Source organism: Pogona vitticeps, chromosome 3 (genome assembly GCF_051106095.1).
Source record: "Pogona vitticeps strain Pit_001003342236 chromosome 3, PviZW2.1, whole genome shotgun sequence".
In the NCBI taxonomy this organism is placed as follows: domain Eukaryota; kingdom Metazoa; phylum Chordata; class Lepidosauria; order Squamata; family Agamidae; genus Pogona; species Pogona vitticeps.
In genome coordinates, this window is record NC_135785.1 from 131,762,792 (window position 1) to 131,784,533 (window position 21,742).

The window sequence follows — 21,742 nt, forward strand, 5'->3', positions numbered from 1 at the left end:
ACTTTACCTTATCATTTACACCTACTATATTTAACATTTTCAACCATACAGAAATACAGTGGTGCCCCGCATAGCGACGTTAATCCGTTCCGGATTAATCGTCGCTATGTTGAAACATCGCTAAACGGAACGGAAAAATCCATAGGAACGCATTAAACGAAGTGGGTGATAAACTCACCGTTCAGCAATGTTCCTCCATAGGGGCGGCCATTTTCGGTGCCTCTAAAGCGAGGCAACACAGCGGGGCGACCATTTTGGAACCGCCGACCAGCTGACCCAAAATGGGGCCTTTGGCATTTTCCCCCAGCTGAGCGGCGGGAGCTTCAAAGGTCTGCCGCTCAGCTGGGAGAAAATGTCTGCAGTCGGTTGGCGGTGGCTTTGGAAGGACCCCGAAGCCGCCGCCGACCGCCCGACATTTGCCTTCCAAGCTCTCAAAGGGCTTTCCCCCCGACATTGGAGAAAGCCCTTTGAGAGCTCGGAAGGCTTTCAGCGGCGGCAGGGGCAGGGTAGGGGGTGTCCGGATGGCTTCCAGGTGAAGCACTGGAACCCATCCGGACCCACCTACCTGGCCCCTGCCGCCGGGAGGCGCGCCGTGTCCGCCTATCCCAGCCATGTTGTGACTCCCGGGAGTCCGAGCATGGCTGGGATAAGCGGGTGCGGCGTGGCTCCCGGCGGCAGGGGGAGGGTAGGGGGGTCCAGATGGTTTCCGGCGAAGCACTGGAAGCCATCCAGGCCCCCCTGCCCCCGCCCCCGCCGCTTGGAGCTGCCCCGCGCCCGGCCAGCACGTCCAAGCGGCGGTGGAGAAGCCTTCCCCCGAGGCCTCTCGGAAGCGCTGGCCGCGAAAATGCCGGCCAGCACGTCTGAGCGCCGGTGGCGGAGCCTGTCAGCAACCCCCCTATCTCCAAGGAGATACCGGGGATGCCAGAGAATGGAGAGATTCCAAAGCTTAGTCAGTCCTTTAGGAGCCAAGATGAGCCCAAGACTCTCAGCTAGGCCCTGACTAACGCTTCTTCCTCAAATCCACCTCCTTTATTAAGAAAAGCACACAGACAAATCCATGAGTTTAGACTCAGGCTAATCTGGGCTCTATATCAGGTAGCAAATACACATGGCCAAATCAGAAAGACTAGTCTGTTCAAGAAACCAATACATGCAATTCTAAATCATTATTGCTTTATTAAGAAATATGTTTCAGAAGAGAATTCAGATTATTGCAAAGTAATTCAGTTAAGAAACATTTTCATAACAAGGCAGACAGATCACCCCCACCACTCCAGCTGGAAAAATAAAATAATTAAAAGCATTCTAAACTAGAATAATGCATAAGCGTAGTCATTCTTACGTTCCTGTGATTCCATAGACCATGATCCACCAGGAAACGTTAGATTCCAGTTATAATCCATTTTGGGAAAAGGCACATGTCTGTCCTTTCTCAGCCCAACTCCATCTTTTTTCAACTCCTTACCAACTTCCTTCTTCTTCCCAGAATTCTTCATAAGGAACACCCCCTCCTGGGTCTTGTCCCGCCTAACTTTCTCATGGAGCTTCAGTTGTTATACTTTGTGGCAGGTTTATTTTGACTACGAAAGTCTCTGCTCTCTACTCATCTTAGCAACGAGATAACCAGAGAGCGAAGCTTCTCTGAAACAGCATGAAAAACTTTCCTACTACAGAGCAGACTTTAAATCAAGATGGATGCTATTGGGACAATCTTAGGACTACATATCCCATTCTAATACACATAAAAACACAAATCATCACAGAGCCTTCCCCCTCCTCCCGGCTCTGCACGACCCACCCCTCTCCCTCATCTCCGCTGGCACTGCTGGGCTTTGGAAGTGGCTTCCAAAGCCCAGCAGTGGCGTCGGGGAAGGGGCTGTGGGGTTCGGAGGAGGGCAAGGCTTGGGAACACCCAAGCTTTGCCCTCCTCGACTCACCCCTCACCCTCATCTCCGCCGCCGCCACTGGGTTTTGGAAGCTGCTTCCAAAGCCTGGCGGTGGTGAAGAATGGGGTGAAGGGTTCGGAGGAGGGTGGCCGTGATCCGCGTCGTGGCCGGCTACCCCATCCATGGATGGACTCCTGAGAGTCCGTCCATGGATGGGGAAGCCGGCCGGGGGGCAGATCCAAGCCCAGGATGCCTGAAAGGCATCCGGACCCCTCCCACCCTGCCACCGCCACTTGGATCCGCGGCGCGGCCGGCTACCCCATCCATGGTCAGACTCCTGAGAGTCCGACCATGGTGGGGGTAGCCGGCTGGGATGCGGATCCTGGTCGCGGGGGCAGGGTGGGAGGGATCTGGATGCCTTTCAGGCATCCGAAGGGGAATCCCGGCGGTGGCCTCAGAAGGACCCTTCGGAAGGGTCCTTCCGAGGCTACTGCCTGCATTTCCCCCCAGCTGAGCGGCAGGAGTGGTCGTTTGGTGGTTCCCGCCGCTCAGCTGGGGGAAAATGGTGCCTATGGGGAAAAATCGCTTTGCGATTTTTCCCCATAGGCAACATCGTAATGCGATTGCAAAAGCGATCGCAAAATCCGCATCGGTATGCGGATTCATCGTTAAACGGGGCGCTTATTATACGAGGCACCACTGTATCACAATCAGGAAACTTTTACATAAACAACCTGTAAATCATACTCAATTCCCGTTTCTTTTGTAAATTCTTGCATCCTTTGCCTGGCCTGGAAAGCGCAATGGTGACAATGTTGTGGGCTTTTGAGGCATGATCAGAGTATCTGCTGCAAAGTCCAAGTTTGCAAAGTCCAAGTCTTTCACCTTCCTGTTGTAGTCAGGCGCGCTGTGGATTGGTCTGGTCATTATCACCTCCTTCAGCTGGTCACCTGACTGCTGGCACTCAGGGGTCCATCTGATGTTCTCTGGCTCCTTCTTCCATCGACTGGAGGTCATCGGGCCCTCTGATGTCCACTGGACATCCTCTGCTAGCCATTTTATAGTGAAGCCTGCTTTCTTTCTGGCTCGGAGCTTCACCTTCTCTGTTGGGGAAAGGGTAGACAGTTCCCTCTCCTCCTCCTCCTGAATAACATAATTCACGTTGTTCAGTGTTGTCACTACTTTGTAGTGCTAAGACTGCTAAGTTAATTGTAGCTTGTGACCTTTGGCTGGCCTAAGTAAAAGAACTTCATCTTCAGGCCCAAAAGTTCTTTCCCAGGCTTTCCGGTCATACCAGGTCTTCTGCTTGGTCTGGGCAGCCCATAGGTTCTCTCTGGCTATCTCCAGAGACCTTTGCAGGGTGTTTTGCAACCTGTTCATATATTTGATTACTGACTCTGAGTCACTTTCACTATGGTCTTCCCAGTTCATGCGGAGCAAATCTAAAGGTCAGCACATCCCCTGTCCTAGTAACAACTCAAAAGGACTGAATCCAATGCTTTCTTGCGGAATGCTCCTATAAGTGTACAATAGTGGTTGTATTTTGCAGTCCCAATAATTTGGGTTCCCTGCCACATAGGCCTTAATCATGCGCACTAATGTGCCATTAAATTTATCAATCAGTCCATTAGTTTCGGGATGATATGGTGTAGAGTTGATTTGTGTTATTCCACTTGTCTTCCATAACCTCTTTATAAGTCTGGAGGTGAAGCTAGTTCCCAAATCACTGACTATTTCACTAGCAAATCCCAATCGGCTCATGTAATTGATTAAGGCATCTGCCACCGTGTCAGTTTCCATGTTACGTAATGGAATTGCCTCAGGATATCTTGTGGCAAAGTCCACAATGGTCAAAATGTACTTATTTCCCCGTCTGGTGGCCTTAGGCAGAGGACCTACCAGATTGATCCCCAACCTTTGGAATGGGGTAGAGATGACTGGCAAAGGACATAATTTGGCTTTAGATCTGTCCTGCCCTGTCCCTCGTCTCTGACAGACATCACAAGTTCTGCAATAATATGTAATCTGTTTATCCATACTTTGCCAAAAGAAGTTCTGGGCAGCCCTTCTTTTTGTATGTGTGATCCCCATGTGTGCCTCAAACACAGTACTGTGAGCTTGATTATGATTTTCTCCCTGTATTTACTTGGGACCAATAGTTGCTTTTGGGGTTCACCTTTTCCTCTGTATGGGGTGGCTAAAGTTTCCCTATACAAAAGGTCTTTATCCATGCAAAATCTCTCAGGGCATTCAGGAGACAATACAGCGGGTGTCCTGGTTGCTTCAAAGCAAACCCCCAAGCTAATGTTCTCCTCCTGCTCCTGGGCAAAATTATATTGGGATTCTTCAGAACCATGAGATCAGCTTCAGCACCACTATTAAGCTGGGTATCCAAGGGAACCTCTCACTCCAGGCTTCTCTCTGGTACAGTATCCATTCCTACTGCAGTGGGTGAATTTTGGCCCCATTTGAGCGTGTAAGTACAAAAGCACTCTTGACATGCTCTATTAAGTCCCAACCTATTAGAAAAGCAGTCGGTATTTCATTTGAAATGGCCACCTGCCCCTTTCCAGACCAATTCCCATAAGTTAATTGAACCTCTGCCACTTTCAACATTACAGTTTCCTTCCCAATTCCTTTTAGAGTCATAGTTCTGCCTGGAATTATGTTGTCTTGAGTTATCAGATCTGAATGGGCTATAGAAATTTGACTCTGAGTCCCTTAGAGCAATGTACTTCTTTTTACTCACTAATATCTCTTCACCAGCGTTTTTGAGAATATTGTCATTTTTGATTTTAAAACAATGGACTAGAGGGGCTACAGGAATGTCTTCTTGCTCAATTGCTGTGGTTGCCATGGAGACAGAACCTTGGCCACAGTTTCCCTCAGAGGCATCCACAATTCCCAAGCAGTATACATCCTTGGTCTGGCCATTATTCTCCACATTTTTAGGTTTATTTTTTTGTACAATTGAAATATAAATGACCAGGCTCACCGCATTTGTAGAGTTTGCAATTCCTTTTCTCATTCTGAGGAGATCTATTAAACTTTTCCTCAAGATTCATTTGGTTCTGAGGACTAGGCCAGGTAATCTAGGTGAGGCCCCACCCTGGCCTTCTTTCCCTGACATTTTACTGTTGATGTAAGGTTGGTTGAAGGGTTTCTTATTGTGATCCTAGATAGGCCTGTTAAATTTTACCTGTGGTTTCGAATCTCCCCAAGGTAATCCGCTGTTTCACGTCCTTCTAGTAGATTTTTGGGATTTTTATCCTTGACTAAATAACATAATTCCCCAGGCAAAATAGAGTAAAATTGTTCCAACCCAAACACATTTTTCATCTGCTCAAGAGAAGTGACATTCTCACGTTCCATCCACTTCTCCAAACATTGCAGCAGTTTAGCTCCTAGCTCTGAATAAGATTCCTCATGCCTTTTGGTAAGAGAGCAAAATTTTCGCCTCAGGTGTTTCGCATTAATACCAAATCTTGAATACACCAATTTTCTATGGGCTTCAAAATCTGTAGCCTGATCTAGAGGAATTTGAGAACAAATATGAAGTAAATCTCCACTTATTAGGGAGCTCAGCACTACCATCCTTTCAACACCCATCATTTTAAAGTCCCAGCAAGCACATTCAAAGGAAATGAGGAACGATTCTGGGCAGTCACCTTTTCTATATTGGGGAAATTTCTTCAGATCTATCTTTGAGAATTTTCCCTTGTTACTGCTATTATTGTTCTTTTGAGAGGCTGTAGTTCCTTCTCCTCAGCTCTGGCTTTGATTTCTAGTTCCTTAGCTGTTTCCTTAGCCCTAGCTTTTACAGGCCTGAACAGAAAAAAGCAAAAGTGGTGATGAGCTCCCATGTTGTACAGGTGTGCGATTTGCTGAGTCACAGTGACTCTGGAGAGGTGGTGCCTTGGGTGATGAAACCTGAGTACAATATTGCATGACCCTGCTGTGATTGGATAAGAGCAGAGGCTCAACTGTATATATATGCACTGTATAGAGAATTGTACCCTCCACCATTTGGTGATGCCATGCTGTCATGCTGCTGCTTTCTACACTTGTACATATGCTGTAAATACACGTGCTGGAAGAAGCTGAATGAGTCTGAGTGATTTATTTCGCCCTTTTGACCTGAAAATACGAACTCTGCTGGATTCTATGCAGATTTGCGGTAACAAACCTCTTAATGAGGATGAAAGAGAAGAGTGCCCAAAATGGTCTGAAGCTCAGCATCAAAAAAACTAAGATCATGGCCACTGATCCCATTACCTCCTGGCAAATAGAGGGGGAAGATTTGGAGGCAGTGACACATATTACTTTCTTGGGCTCCACGATCACTGCGGATGGTGACAGCAGCCACAAAATTCAAAGACACCTGCTTCTTGGGAGGAAAGCGATGACAAACCTAGACAGCTTCTTAAAAAACAGAGACATCACCTTGCTGACAAAGGTCCGCATAGTGAAAGTTATGGTTTTTCCAGTAGTGATGTATGGAAATGAGAGCTGGACTATAAAGAAAGCTGACAGCCGTGGAATTGATGCTTTTGAATTGTGATGCTGGAGGAGACTCTTGAGAGTCCCCTGGACTGCAAAGAGAACAAACCTATCCATTTTGACGGAAATCAACCCTGAGTGCTCACTAGAAGGACAGATCCTGAAGCTGAGGCTTCAGTACTTTCGTCATCTCATGAGAAGAGAAGACTCCCTGGAAAAGACCCTGATGTTGGGAAAGTGTGACGGCAAGTGGAGAAGGGGACGATAGAGGACGAGATGGTTGGACAGTGTCATCGAAGCTACCAACATGAATTTGACCAAATTCTGGGAGGCAGTGGAAGACAGGAGGGCATGGGGTAATGAAGACTCAGACGTGACTTAACGACTAAGCAACAAAATAGTGTTCTTGAAAACACCCCCTAACTTGTAAAATACAACATTATCTTTACTTCTCACATGAAAAAATAAGCTTAATTTTGAGGAATGACAAAACCTGCCTAGTCTTCACTTTCATGATTCATGTAATGTACAAGCTCTCACTCTACAGACATTCTACAGTGGTGCCTCGCTTAGCGACGTTAATCCGTTCCAGGAAAAACGTTGTTAAGCTATTTCGTCGCTAAGCGATTTTTAAAAGCCCATAGAAACGCATAAAAACGTGTTTAATGCATTCCTATGGGCTTAAAAACTGACCTTAAGCGAAGATCCTCCATAGGGGCGGCCATTTTCGGTGCCTCTAAAGCGAGGCAAAACAGCGGGCGGCCATTTTGGAACCGCTGATCAGCTGTGCAAAAATAGGGGCGTTGCAATGATCGCTTCCACGCGATCATCACAAATACCCTGTTTTCGCCCAGCTGATCGGCGGGGCTTCGGGATGATCGGGGGGGAAGCGCTTCCCCCCATCCCAAAGCCCGCATTTTTGCCCAGCTGATAGGTGGGGCTTCGGGATGATGGGGCGGAAGCGCTTCCCCCCATCATCCCAAAGCCCGCATTTTCGCCCAGCTGATTGGCGGGGCTTTGGGATGATTGGGGCGGGCGCTTCCCCCCGATCATCCCAAAGCCCCGCCGATCAACTGTGCAAAAATGGGGCGTTTGCGATGATCGCTTCCCCATAGGGAACATCACAATGCGATTGCAAAATCTTAATTGCTATGCGGATTCATTGTTAAACGGGGCGCCCGTTAAGCGAGGCACCACTGTACTTAGAATCATAATCATGAGGTTGAAAGAGGCCTTTAATGCCATTGAGTCCAGGGCAGGAATACAAATCAAAGCAGATCTGCCAAGTGGTTGTCTAAATTTCTCTTGAATGCCTCCAATGTTTGAAGACTCACCACCCCTCAAGGTACCGTATTTGCCGGTGTATAAGATGACTTTTTTGGCCCAAAAATGCCTCCAAGTGGGGGGGGTCATCTTATACACCGGGTGCACTTGAGTTGGGCCAGAAAGGAGCTGCTGCCACTGCCGCCACCATTGAATGAGTGACACAGGGCCACGCTGGCCGGGGAGGAAGGCAGGCAGGCAGGCGGTTGGTCTGGACGGAAGAAGGGAAGCAGAGCCAGACATGCCTGAGCGGCTAGAGCCCGCTGCCAGAGAGCTTCCCCATCTCCGTTGCCGTTGCCCGGCCGGCCGCTTCCCTTGCTCCTCGCCCTCCTCAGGCCTTTTGCTGGTTGAGCCAGCTGCCTGATTGCCTGCCTGTCGCCAGAGAGCTTCCCCTCCTCCTCCTCCTCTGCTGCCGTCGCCCACCCGGCCACTTTCCCTCCTCGGGCCTCCTTGCTAGCTGAGCCAGGTGCCCGCTTGCCCGGCCGCTGGTGGAGAGCTCCCCCTCCTCCGCTGCTGTTGCCTGCCTGGCTGCTTCCTGTCCTCGGGCCTCATCGCCGGCTGAGCCAGCTGCCCGCCTGCTGCCAGAGAGCTTCCCCTCCTCCTCCTCCGCTGCCATTGCCCGGCCAGCTTCTTCCCTTCCTCCTCGCCCTCCTCAGGCCTTTTGCTGGCTGAGCCAGCTGCCTGATTGCATGCCTGTCGCCAGAGAGCTTCCCCTCCTCCTCCTCTGCTGCCATCGCCTGCCCGGCCACTTCCCCTCCTCAGGCCTCCTCGCCAGCTGCCTGCTCTCCGCCGGAGAGCTTCCCCTCCTCCTCCTCCTCTGCTGTCGCCTGCCTGGCTGCTTCCCCTCCTCAGGCCTCGTCGCTGGCTGAGCCAGCTGCCCGCTCGCCCGCCTGCCACCGGAGAGCTTCTCCTCCTCCTCCACTGCCTTTGCCCACCCGTCCGCTTCCCCTCCTCTTTGCCCTCATCAGGCCTCGCCGCCAGCACCGCATCCACTCTATATTTTGAGTGGAAATGTTGGGGGGTTGTCTTATACGCCCAGTCGTCTTGTACGCTGGCAAATACAGTAATTAGTTTCACTGTACTGCTCTAATAGGACTTTGATATTTGACCAATATCTGGCTTCCTGTCACTGGAGCCCATTGTTGCGTGTCGTTCACTCAGGGATGACCAGGAACAGATCCTGCCCCTCCTCTGTATGACAGCCTTTCAATAATTTGAAAAATGCTTTCATATATCATCTCTGTCCTGTTTTCTCAGTGTTAAACATGCCCAGTTCTTTCAGTCTTTCCTCATAGGGCTTGATTTCCTGCCCCCTGATCATCCTTGTTGCCTTCCTCTGAGCTTGTTCCAGTTTGTTGGCACCCTTCCTGAAGTATGGTGTCCAGAACTGGACACAGTACTTAAGGTGAGGTCTAACCAGTGCTGAATAGAGGGGGGCTAGCACCTTGTGGGATTTGGAAACTATACTTGGAATTTGGAAACTATATTTCTGTTAATGCAGCCTAAAATAGCATTAACCTTTTTTTGTAGCCATGTCACACTGTTGGCTCATATTTAGCTTATGATCTACAACAATTCCAGGATCATTCTTGGTAATAGATTTCCTGAGTGAGGTATCCCCCATCTTGTAACTGCAATTGATTTCTTTTTCCAAGCTGCAGTACTTTGCATTCATCTCTGTTGAATTTCATTCTCTTGTTTTCAGCCCAGTGCTCCAGCCTGCCCCCCCCTTTAGAGGGAGCAGAAGGAGAGCTGTGTCTAGGAGGCCATTCTCAACTGGGTGTGGTTTCTTTTAGGTTTCTTTGAGTAAATTTGTTTCTGATCGTTTGCTCTCAGTGCTTGTCAAACAGGCAAGGCAAACAAGGGTTCTTACACAGTGTTTAGTGGGGGCGTGGGGTTTAGGGAGAGGATCAGATTTTCTTTCTTATTCTATTTTTATTTTAATTGACTGTCCTAATTGTTCAATATGGAGAGTGATGGAGTCGCTCCAATCACCTGCAGCAGCTGTGGCATGTTTGTATCTTGCCAAAGGATGTGTCTGGCTACACATGCACCAAGTGCAAGTTGGTGGCCCACTTGAAAGATAAAGTCCAGCAGCTGGAGGCCCATGTTTCTAATCTTTGGATTACTGGGGAGCATGAGGATTTCTTGGATGGGGCAGTGAAGACCGTCTTCAATACAGAATACATGGAAACATCATTGAGGAGGAAGGCAGTTCACAAATATAGGAGGCAGACATGTGGAGGAATGTCACACACAGAAGTAGAAGGCCCAGGAACCTTACAGAGAGTTTGGAGCTACAGAATACATTCCACTCTCTCTCCCTTAATAATCAGGAAATGGACCAGCAGGAAGAGCAGCAGTGTCAGCCTGCAGAGAATATCCAGACGCTTCTGAAACAATCTGTACATCAAGTGTCCCCTACCAAGCTTGTGATTTACAGCAATTCCAGTTGTACACTTATTTTTTGCTAAAAGTCTTTTTAATATTGAAGGGTTATATATTTATGTAGATAATTGATATTATATTTGGGATGTTAATTGAGGGAGAAGATCTTGAGTTAGTCTAGTCAAACACAAAATCAATATATTTAGAAAGTAGGATTTAGTTTAGATTTATTTTTGCTAAATTATATCAGAAAATAAAAATTTTCTGTACCAAATTGGTGACAGTCCAATCCAGCATGATATTTTGAATTGAGGTGAGAGAGTAGTTTCTGGTAAGTGCATAATCAGATTGTGAAGACGAGAATCCTTTCTCTTGGTTCTTCTCTGTGTTGTCTGAAATCCTGTTTCTTACCATAGTATGGAGTCAGGGAACTTTTTAACCTTTTACCCCCCAAAAAATTTATATACGCCAACATTGCCCCCTTGATTCAAAAGAAAGGAAATCATACATTATTTGAATTAAAAATATTATTGAATCTACACAGGCTGTGTACCAAAGTAGCAGGATGCACCAAATTTGATAAAGTTGTGCACTATTTTTCCTGGAAGACATTGCACTCCAGCTATGGTGTAGTATAGGGAGTAGTAAGGTGTCCAACGTGCCTAGTGTGACAATCACGGCGCTCGAAAGCATGCGTGAATGCTCGGATAGAGAGTAATTTGGAGATTGTACACGCTAACACGTGCTGAGTGAGTCCTAGAACCCAGCTAGACGTGAACAACTCCCCATCTTACAAGTCTACCCTAATAAGAACACCTTTGTACTCTCAGATATTACTGTTAGAAAACCATGTGGGCTTTGTAGTCCTTAGACTTATCTTGCACCACAGGCAGGACTCCTTAAGTATGCTAGGCCAAGGCAGCACTCTCAGATGACCCTAAGACAACTTTACTGTTCAGGAAACCAATTGATTTTTATAATCATTATTTTATTAAAGAATAAGCATGTTCCTAAGTATCAAAACCAATCTAGGCCAAAGCAAGTAAATAAGCATTGTGCTGGTTATTTACAAATCTGTAGTGAGGCAAAGAAAACATGAAAAATATGCAAATGTCCAAAAAGCTTACAAGAAATAAAAAAGCTAATAAAAAGAATAAAAACAGTTCCCGTAAGGTAATCCATTAGGAAAAGCAAAATAGTCCAATTATGTTAGAAAAAGTCCATAGTCCTCAATAATCCTGTAGAAGAAAAATACTGTACAAAAAGAAAAATCCAGTATAAGAATATGTCCCATTGTCCTGTGAAAAATCCAAGATAATAGTCCATAAGGAGTATTCCATAAGAAGTAGTCCGTAAAGGATATTCCATAGGAAATAGTCCATAGGAAATAGTCCATAGGCCAAAGGGTAATCCAGTATAGTCCATGTATAATCCATGTGTGTAGGCCACGAGTAAGTCACGAATGACTTCAGGGTCAGTCATGAAAGACATTAGAGTGAGTCACGAATGACTGAAGAGTGGGTTCCGAAAGACATTAGGGTGAGTCACGAATGACAATGTCCATAGGCAAAAAGTTCATTTTTCAAGAGTAACTGGTAAGGTCTTATCGCTCCTTCCCACGATGTCATCCAATCACAATCTGTTGCTAGGCAAACAGTCCTGGTGTACCATATGACTTTCTCTCCCATGGGTAACAGATGTTATTTGGGTTCTCTGCAAAGAGTCACAACAATACCCATCTATCTTATCACACCGAGTCCTTTCTCATGCTCTCAGAATAGCATTCTCCCTGCTCTCACTAGCAAACAACCTGTCAGCATAGCATAGATCCTTTATACAGAGAAACAAGATGGAACCTCTCTTGCACATTTCTTAATTACAAAATCCATGTTCCTTACAAGATTTCAACTACAAATTCCATCTCATCACACCTAGCAAGTTGCATTAAATTTTTGCTAGCTCGCAGAGGATTGAATAATCATCAGTGGCTACCAGAGTGGTGCTAGCAATGACATGCTTGCTAGAGACAGCCAACGCAGAATTGGGGAGGGGGCTTTCCATGCCACTTTAATCATTCTGTGTGTGTTGTGCAAAAAGGAACAAACCAGGCTAAAGGCCTTGTCACCCACCATGGTGGCACAGCCAAAAATCAAAGGACCATTGCGCTTTTTTTATCATCATCATGGGAAAATTCAGCAGTGGCCAGAGGATTGGAAAAGATCAGTCTACATCCCAATCCCAAAGAAGGGCAGTGCCAAAGAATGCTCCAACTACTGTACAATTGTACTCATTTCCCACTCTAGCAAGGTTATGTTCAAAATCCTCCAAGGTGGGTTTCAGCAGTATGTGGACCGAGAACTCCCAGAAGTACAAGCTGGATTTCGAAGGGGCAGAGGAACTAGAGACCAAATTGCTAACATGTGCTGAATTATGGAGAAAGCCTGAGAGTTCCATAAAAACATCTATTTCTGCTTCATTGACTACGCAAAAGCATGGCAGAAAGTGAGGAGGAATTAAAGAACCTTGTAATGAGGTTGAAAGAGGAGAGTGCAAAAAACGGTCTGAAGCTCAACATCAAAAAAACTAAGAGCATGGCCACTGGTCCCATCACCTCCTGGGAAATAGAAGGGGCAGATATGGAGGCAGTGACAGATTTTACTTTCTTGGGCTCCATGATCACTGCAGAGGGTAACAGCAGCCACGAAATTCAAAGATGCCTGCTTCTTGGGAGGAAAGCAATGATAAACCTAGACAGCACCTTAAAAAGTCACCCCTCAACTTAATTCAAGGTTTCTCTTTTTCTTGCCTGTTCTTTCTCATAGTTTTGAGTCAGTCTCTTTCACTCACTCTTTCTTTCCCTCACACACATACACCCATCCATCCATCCACCCACCCTCCCTACGTTTCCTCCCTCCCTCCATTTTCTACATACATTTAAATAAGTTTGATGAAGTTCTCTGTCTCTCGCACCTTTCTTCCCTCCTTCCCTTGCTTGCTCCTTGATCCTTTCCCTCCTGCTGCTTCTTTGCAGTCATTTCTGGTGGAAGCAGTCATTCAGTAGCCCCGGATTGATTGATTGCTTGCCTGGGGCTAATCCACAGCTGCAACCAATCAAGGAGCTTATCTCTGATCTCTGGACTAATGGAAGTGCCTGCTGCAACCAGGAAGTAACAGGGAGAGGTGGCTTACAATTTGAGTTTTGGCTGCAGAGGGTGGGGGTTGGAGGGATGGAGGGAGTAGCACTCTGCTCATTACCCCCAGGATTTTCACTTTTACCCCATTTGGGGTTTACCCCTGTTCCCAGACCTATGCCATAGTAAGTTGCAGTAGACTAGTTCCGTTGATTCAAATGGGCCTACTGTAGTGATTTACTACACTAAGGGAATTCTCAATTAAAGTAGGCCCATTTGAATCAATGGAACTAATGGAGTTTATTTGAAATCCTCATTGATTTAGTGAAATTACTCTAGTGAAACGTACAGGATTTCAGCCATTATCTAGTACTCACATTTACATTTAGTGTGTGCTATATTAATAATTTAAAATTCCAAGATTTTCAGTGGTACTGTAGTAGCTGATTCACAACTTGCCATATAGTATAAATGCATCTGGCCTTTCCTTCTTGTTTGTAATGGATAAAATAAAGATTTTAGTCTCTTTTGAAGTTTCTATATATTTTGTCATATAACTGGATTTACATATTTTATTGTAATAGGTACCTGTCCGATGAAAGCATTGAAGCTTGCACAAGTTCTTCTGACAAAGTCAACATACATGATACTATCCTGATTGCACTCAATGTAAGTAGCATTTGTGCATTTTTAAACTGTTTAAAAAGTTATTACGACCATTTCTTGACATGAGAAAAAAAAATGTAAGATTTATATATTTCATGTGCATCTTTTCATAAAAAGTTGCTAGAAAAAGTTGAGAGTATAGTATGTAACATAATTTAAAAAATGTTTTATATTCATTTTAGGGATGGAGAGGAGAGACATGGAACCAAAAATATTGGGAAGGATTGTGGATCAGGGTTTCACTAGACAGCCAAATTAGAATGGATCCACAGGCTAAATAAAGTTGCTTAAGGTCACATAGCAATGTGGTATGCTATTTGAGGCAATCCTTGCCTGCACATACAAGGATTGGGTGGTTTTTGAGCATAAAGCCATACCTGTTTAGTGAACCTGTTTAGCCTATTCCTCCTTTTAAAGGGGAAGAAAAGAAGAAGGGGAAAAATAACAACAAAAAGATCCTTTTCACACACTCTAATCGTTTAAGATGAGGTAGGAATAGGCCAGAGGGTCATGGTGTTTCTTCACAGTCAGAGAAAGATGGGGTGGGGCAGGCAAATGGCCATTTGAACTGGTGCAGCCATGTTGTGCCCCTCTTATATCCCATCTCTGCAGACCCCTACATATTGAGGATGCATTCTGGTGGAGGAGAGGGTTTCTGTGGACTCTCTGGGCAAATGGGTGATGATATTGACCAGGTGGTTCCCCACGGCACTAATGGGCTTTGTACAGCCTCCAACCTGCTGAGTGCTGGTGGTGGGCATAATGCATGTGTTATAATCACAAGAGTTGCCCTCCTGTCCCATTGGACCAAGAAGGATAGTCACAAGTCCCCTCTGCTGTCCATCTGGGTTCTTTTCTACCTGTACTGTTGGTTCTTTTTCTACCTGTACAGTGGTGCCTCGCATTGTGACGTTAATTCGTTCCGCAAAAATCGCTGCAGAATGAAAACGTCGCAATGTGAAATAAAAAACCCCATAGAAACACATTAAAACCTGACTAATGCATTCCTATGGGCTTAAAACTCACAGTTCAACGAAGATCCTCCATAGCGCTGCCATTTTCGCTGCCTCTAAAGTGAGGAATCCATGCAAAAACACAGCGGGCAGCCATTTTGTTTACCTGGCGGCCATTTTGAAACATCCGATCAGCTGTTTAAAAAATCATCACTTTGCGATGCTCAGTTCCTGAAGCAGGGAACCGATCATCGCAAAGCGAAATTCCCCCATAGGGAACATCGCAAAGCAATCGCTTTTGCGATCGCAAAAAATGCATCGCAAACTGATTTCGTCGTAAAACGGAGCGATCGCTATGCGAGGCACCACTGTATACTGCTCAATATGTGTTTGTTTGGTGGTGATTACCCTGCAGGCAATTTTAGCCTATTTCTGTTACTAATTTCTTGCTCCCAACCACTCTTGTTCCCATGTAAAATACAGCGTCTTAAAACTCTCCTTGTCTCCTGTCTACTCCTCCATCAGGCAGCAGGAGGAAATGTTGATTTAAAAATGTTTAGAAGTGCTGCACTGCTGGATTGGCTTGTCAAGCAACCAGTTCAATGCTGGATTCAGTGAACTCTTCTGGGGAGGAAAACTTTGTTTCCTCTTCTCTCTGCTGAGCCTCTGAGGGAGGTGGGGCAGCCCCTCACGCTTGTGCTCTCATGCATGCACAAAGTGGTGGGGGATCGCACGTGCCAGAGGTGCGCACATGCTCCCCCACTGCTTCGCACATGCACAGGAGTGCCTACCCACCCGTGCGCCCACCCCAGCCCTGCGTGTTGGCGCACGTTTGAAAGGGTGAGGGAGCACAGAGGGAAGGTCTGTCTTCGCGGCCTGGCAGCGGTGACAAGAGTGGTGCAGAGCCGGGAGAGAGAGAGAGTATGTGTGTGTGTGTGTGTGTGTGTGTGTGTGTGTGTGTGTGAGAGAGAGAGAGAGAGAGAGAGAGAGAGAGAGGCAAGCAAGTATTTATGTCTACAGCAGAAAGGGAACAGAGGTAGAATACATATGCTGTCTTGGGGTATTCTCAGCCTCAGGTTGGGAACCATACTCCATTTGCAAAGTTCTTGCCATGCCTCTGGTGCGCGTATGCACTCCCACACTGCTTTGTGTGTGTGCACAGGAGTGCCTGCCCACACATGCGCCCACGCCACCCCACTCCTGTGCCCACGCCACCCCACTCCTGCGCCCACGCCATCCCACTCCTGCGTGCGGGTGCATGCTTGAAGGGGTGAGGAAGTGCCTGCCAGTGCCAGCAGCCTGGGAGTCTGAGCATGGCAGGCGTGCTCCCTCCGGCCGCTCGCCTCCCAGGCTCCAACATGGCCAGGGTCGGCGCTCCTCGCCACCCTCAGCAGGCCGCTGCCGCTGTTGGTGCCTCCAGCTCTGGAACCGGCACCAGTGGCTGCTCGCCGAGGCTGCCGCGTCAGTCTTCGACACTCCTCCCTGCCTTCCACCATTTGATTTTCCTGCCGGGGAGGGCAGCGAGGAGTGCCAACCCTGGCCTTGTTGGAGCCTGGGAGGTGAGTGGCCGGAGGGAGCAACCCTGCCATGTTCAGACTCTTAGGCTGCTGGCACTGGCAGGTGCTCCCTCACCCCTTCAAGCATGCGCCCGCACGCAGGAGTGGTGTGGTGTGGGCACAGGTGTGGGCAGGCACTCCTGCGCACACACCAAATGGTGGGGGAGCATACGTGCCAGAGGCATAGCAAGAACTTTGCAAATGGGGTTTGGTTTCCAACCTGAGGCTGAGAATACCCCAAGCCAGCATGCTTATTCCTTTTGCCTCCTAACTGGGGGTAGTCCTACCTCTGTTCCCTTCCTGCTGTAGAAATAAATGCTTGCTTGCCTCTCTCTCCCCCCCCCCGCTCTTCACAACCCCCATCCCCACCGCTGCCGGGCCGTGAAGACAGACTTTCCCCCTTCCCCACAGCTGCTCTGCACGCGTGGGCGCATGCGTGAAGGGGTGAGGGAGCGCTCACGCCGGTGTGGGTGTGCGCAAAGGAGCTGTGGGAAGGGGAGTTCGTGCGGGGAGGGGAGAGGGGAAAAGTCTGTCCTCATGGCCCGGTCTGGCTCATGCCAGGAACTAGGATCGGGTCGCAGACCGGGCGTTGATGACCTCTGTTCTAGTGAATGATTAGATCCTGAAGTGGCTTGAGCAATATCTGACAACTTTGGTTTGATCCACATGTGAAAAGTGAACTAGAGCAGAATGATCCTACCTACACCAAAACACTGTAGCCCCTGACAGGGACTCAATAAGGTGTTGGTTATATTTGCATATGGTTGCCAGAAAAAAGAGCAAACCAGGCTGTCGCCAACACAGACTAAACTGCAGGACGAATCCCCATTTGAACATACTCTCAGATTTTAGGCATTTATACTACTTTCTTTGTACAACCAGTAATTATTAATAACTAACTTTTATGTTTACAGTAACAGTATAAATAAGCATGTGTACACATATGAATGAGAGAGAGAAAGAAGAAGATTGGCTTTTTAAACAGAAAAAATACTAATCAAAATACAATTTTTAAAATTAGGTTTATGTTTGTGTTAAAATCCCACAAGACTATCAAGATATCATTTTTTTAAAATAAAACTTGATGTCAGAGTTTGTTGACATATATTACACCTCTTACATAATCCTTAAAAATGCCTAAATTTAAGCAGAAATTGTTTACCGTATTTTCCATTTATAACATGCCCCCATTCATAAGATGCCCCCCTAATTTTCTAACCCCCAAATTAAGAAAACTTAGCTTTGAGGATTTAGCCTCTGTGTTCAGAACATCGGACATTTTGTCTCTGTTGAATCTTGAGCCTGCAGGCTCCACTTCCAAGGAGGTATATTCCAGTTGGTTTGTTCAGGATCAGCTGACGTCAGTACCATAAGGCTCATAATTAAAGAAAGCTAAGTCTCCTGACTGTAGGAAACTAAGCCTTATGGCTGAAGGAAGCCTGTTTATAGAGGCAAGGTATGCGCCGTTTTGTTCTCTCCTCAGCTATCTTAGCTTACTTCTGTGTAAATGACGCTCCTCAATTTTTAGGGTAATGATTTTAGGAAAAAGTAGTGTCTTATAGATGGAAAAATATGGTAATTCTGTAGCTCTTCTGCTTTCCTATAAAAATATTGTCTGAAATAAATTCTATAAACATTACCTGTCTATCATGAATATGGATAGCTTATTTTTTGCATAATGCAGTGTGTCTTGTGAAATAGAAGTCTCTTTAAGAAGAGCATGTGAGAATCATTGATATGTTTACTTTGTTTACTGCTTGATTGATATAAATATTTTTCTTTTTGCCCTCCCTGCTTCTGTTTTGGAAAACAGTATTTAAGTCTCACTTTTTATTTAAAATTTAGACAGACTTAAGAGCCATTGGCAGAAAGTTCCTCCCAAATGACATCAATGGTGGAAAGGTGCAAAAGGTAATAATATTTGTTGCTCTATAGCTGTATGTGCCCATTTCAACTGCTTTTTCTTTCTCTTTCTTCCTTTCTTCCTTTCTTCCTTTCTTCCTTTCTTTCTTCCTTCCTTCCTTTCTTCCTTCCATCCATCCATCCATCCTTCCTTCCTTCCTTCCTTCCCTCCCTCCCTCCCCAGAGCCACTCTGTGGTGTATCCTCTCTGGGGAAGCTACTGACAGGTATTTGGATTGGATTTCTGCTACTTTCTGTTATCTCTTACTTTATGGCAGCATTTCATGCTGACTGCTGAAATATTAGTGGATTTAAAAAGGCTAGTACTAATAACCACATTGTAAAGTATCTTCAGGTGACCTGGAAGGGAATACAGTTATACAGATAATTATGGAGAGAATAAAGATCCTTGTGAGTACAACTTGCAGGTTCTTCAACTTGCTTGTACCAAAGTCCAACAGACTGCCAGGAGATGTTCCAATGATTATTGGCTTCAGCTCTGCTCTCAGATACAGATAGCAGCAGACACAGGTAACATCAAGGGAATGTATGAAGGTATCAAGCAGGCTTTAGGTCCAATACAGAAGAAATCTGCTCCCTTGAAGTCTACTACAGGCGTGATCATCCAGGACCGAGCACAGCAGATGGAACGCTGGGTGCAGCACTACTCTGAGCTATATTCTAAAGAGAATGTAGTAACGGAAGAGGCACTAAACAACATTGAGTGCCTGCCTCTCTTGGAAGAGCTGGACAGTGAACCAACTTTAGGAGAAATAAAAGTGGCCTTGAATTCCCTTGCCTCTGGCAAGGTACCTGGGAAAGCCGCCTAGAGTGGTCGTAATTGACCAGATAGGTGGGATATAAATGGAATGAATGAATGAATGAATGAATGAATGAATGAATGAATGAATAAATAAATAAATGAATGAATGAATGAATGAATAAATAAATAAATAAATAAATAAATCTCTCTTAAAGTGCTGTAAAGAAACCATCAACTCTGAGCTGTATGAAATCTTTTGTCTTTGCTGGATGGAAGGTGGAGTACCACAGGACATGAAGGATGCAAACATGGTCACATTGTATAAGAACAAAGGAGACGGGTGACTGCAGTAACTACCATGGCATCTCTCTTCTCAGCGTTGTAGGGAAGGTCCTTGCCCATGTTGTGCTGAAGAGACTCCAGGTGCTTGCAGACAGAGTCTATCCAGAATCACAGTGTGGATTTCGAGCTAATAGATCCACCACTGAAATGGCATTTTCCTTCAGAGAGTTGCAGGAGAAACGTAGGGAATAACAACAGGCATGTTTTGTGGCCTTCATGGGTCTTACAAAGGCCTTTGATTTGGTTAGCAGTGATGGCCTTTTTAAAAGACTTCCCAAGATTGGATATTCACTTTGACGCCTTAACATCATCAGATCCTTTCATGAGGAAATGAAGGGCACTGTAGTTTTTGATGGCTTGGCATCAGATCCCTTTGACATCTGAAGCAGAGTGAAACAGGGCTGTATTCTCACACCGACTCTGGGATTTATTTATTTTTTGCTGTTATGCTGAAGCACGCATTTAGAACTGCAACAGGAGATGTCTCTCTCGGGACTAGATCAGACGGAAAGCTCTTTGATCTCTCTAGATTAAGAGTGAAGACCAAAGTCCAGCTGAAATGCATGGGGGACTTGCTCTTCATCGATGATGCAGCTGTTGTTGCCCATTCTGCTGAAGACCTCCAAAAATGTATGAATCATTTTATTAAGGCCTGCCAAGATTTTGGACAGTCTGAAGAAAAAAACGTCCCTCTATTACCATCTCTACACAAGAATTGGAGGTTGTTCATGATTTCACGTGCCTTGGCTCAATGATCTCTGACACCCTCTCTATAGATGTCGAGTAGACATTGTCTAGAGGGGCGAGGTAAAAATCTAATAAATAAATAAATTGGCAAAGCAGCTACCATGTTCTCTAGACTCACAAAGAGAGTATGGCTTAATAAGAAGCTGACGGCATACCAAGATCCAGGTCTATAGATCCTGTGTCCTGAATACACTCCTGTGCTGCAGTGAGTCGTGGACACTTTGTGCATGGCAGGAGAGGAAGCTGAACACGTTCCATATGTGTTGTCTCCGACGGATTTTTGGTATCACCTGGCAGGACAAAGTTCCAAATAGAGTAGTCCTAGAACAAGGTGTAAATTTTAGCATGTATACATTACTGAAACAGTTATGTCTACATTGGCTCGGGCATGTCGTGAGAACGGCTGACGGTCGGATTCCAAAAGATATCCTGTATGGAAAATTAGTGAAGGGAAATCGCTGCAGAGGGAGACATCATGGTGCATCATGGACTCTTCCATTATGAAGAGTCACTTGTCCAGCAAGCCAAGGCAAAGAGGCAGTCCCGAAAGCAGCAAAATTAGGGAGCTGGACAGGGGACAGATTGTATTTGTCTTCAGTGTGGAAGGGATTGTCACTCTCATATTGGCCTTCTCAGCCACACTAGACGCTGTTCCAAGTCCTCTATTCAGAGCACATTACCATAATCTCTCGAGACTCAAGGATGCCTACAGTATACAGTATAGATCCTTGAACCCAATAGAAAACTCATAACATTTTTAATTGATGTTTCTAGATAGTGATGGAGAAGCTCTATACAGTCAGCAAAAACAAGACCTGGAGCTGATTGTGGCTCTGATCATCAGCTTCTGATAGCAAATCTCAAGCATCAACTGAAAAAAGTAGGAAAATCTACTGGGGTAGTTAGGTTTAATCTAAAACAAATCCCTTATGAATACATTGTGGAAGTGAAGAAGAGATTTAAGGAACTTGATTTGGTCGACAGAGTGCCTGAAGAACTATGGATGGAGTCTCGTAACATTGTACAGGAGGCAGCAATAAAAACATCCCAAAGAAAAGGAAATGCAAGAAAGCGAAGTGGCTGTTTATTGAGGTCTTACAAATAGCAGAGAAGGAAAACAAAATCCAAGGGAGATAGGGAAAGTTACAGAAAACTGAATGCTGACTTCCAAAGAATAGCAAGGAGAGACAAGAGGGTCTTCTTAAATAAACAGTGCAAATAAATAGAGGAAAATAATAGAAAAGGAAATACCAGAGATCTGTTCAAGAAAATTAGAGATATTAAAGGAACCTTTTGTGCAAAGATGGACATGATAAAGGACAGAAATGGTAGGGACCTCACAGAAGCAGAAGACATCAAGAAGAGGTGACAAGAATACACAGAGGAATTATACCAGAAAGATCTGCATGTCCCGGACAACCCAGATAGTGTGGTTGCTGACCTTGATTCAGGCATCCTGGAGACTGAAGTCAAGTGGCCCTTAGAATGCATAGCTACGAACAAGGCCAGTGGAGGTGATGGCATTGCAGTTGAACTATTTAAAATCTTGAAAGATGATGTTATTAAGGTGCTACACTCAATATGCC

At 45.8% G+C, this 21,742-nt stretch overlaps 1 protein-coding gene across 7 annotated transcripts in view; it reads left to right on the forward strand.

The window, feature by feature from the left end:
• TDRD3 (tudor domain containing 3) overlaps positions 1–21,742 on the forward strand; it is a 267,090-nt gene that overhangs the window by 24,577 nt on the left and 220,771 nt on the right. For 6 of the 7 annotated variants that reach the window (XR_013543718.1, XR_013543717.1, XR_013543713.1 and 3 more), the window contains exons 2-3: positions 13,813–13,897; positions 18,249–18,314. Coding sequence is in view for 2 of the 7 variants with exons in the window: in XM_020792506.3 (XP_020648165.2) it covers positions 13,813–13,897; positions 18,249–18,314 (151 nt within the window). In the remaining 5 variants the exon portion in view is untranslated. The remainder of the gene's footprint in view (positions 1–13,812; positions 13,898–18,248; positions 18,315–21,742) is intronic. The other variant, XM_078390744.1, reaches the window with a different exon arrangement.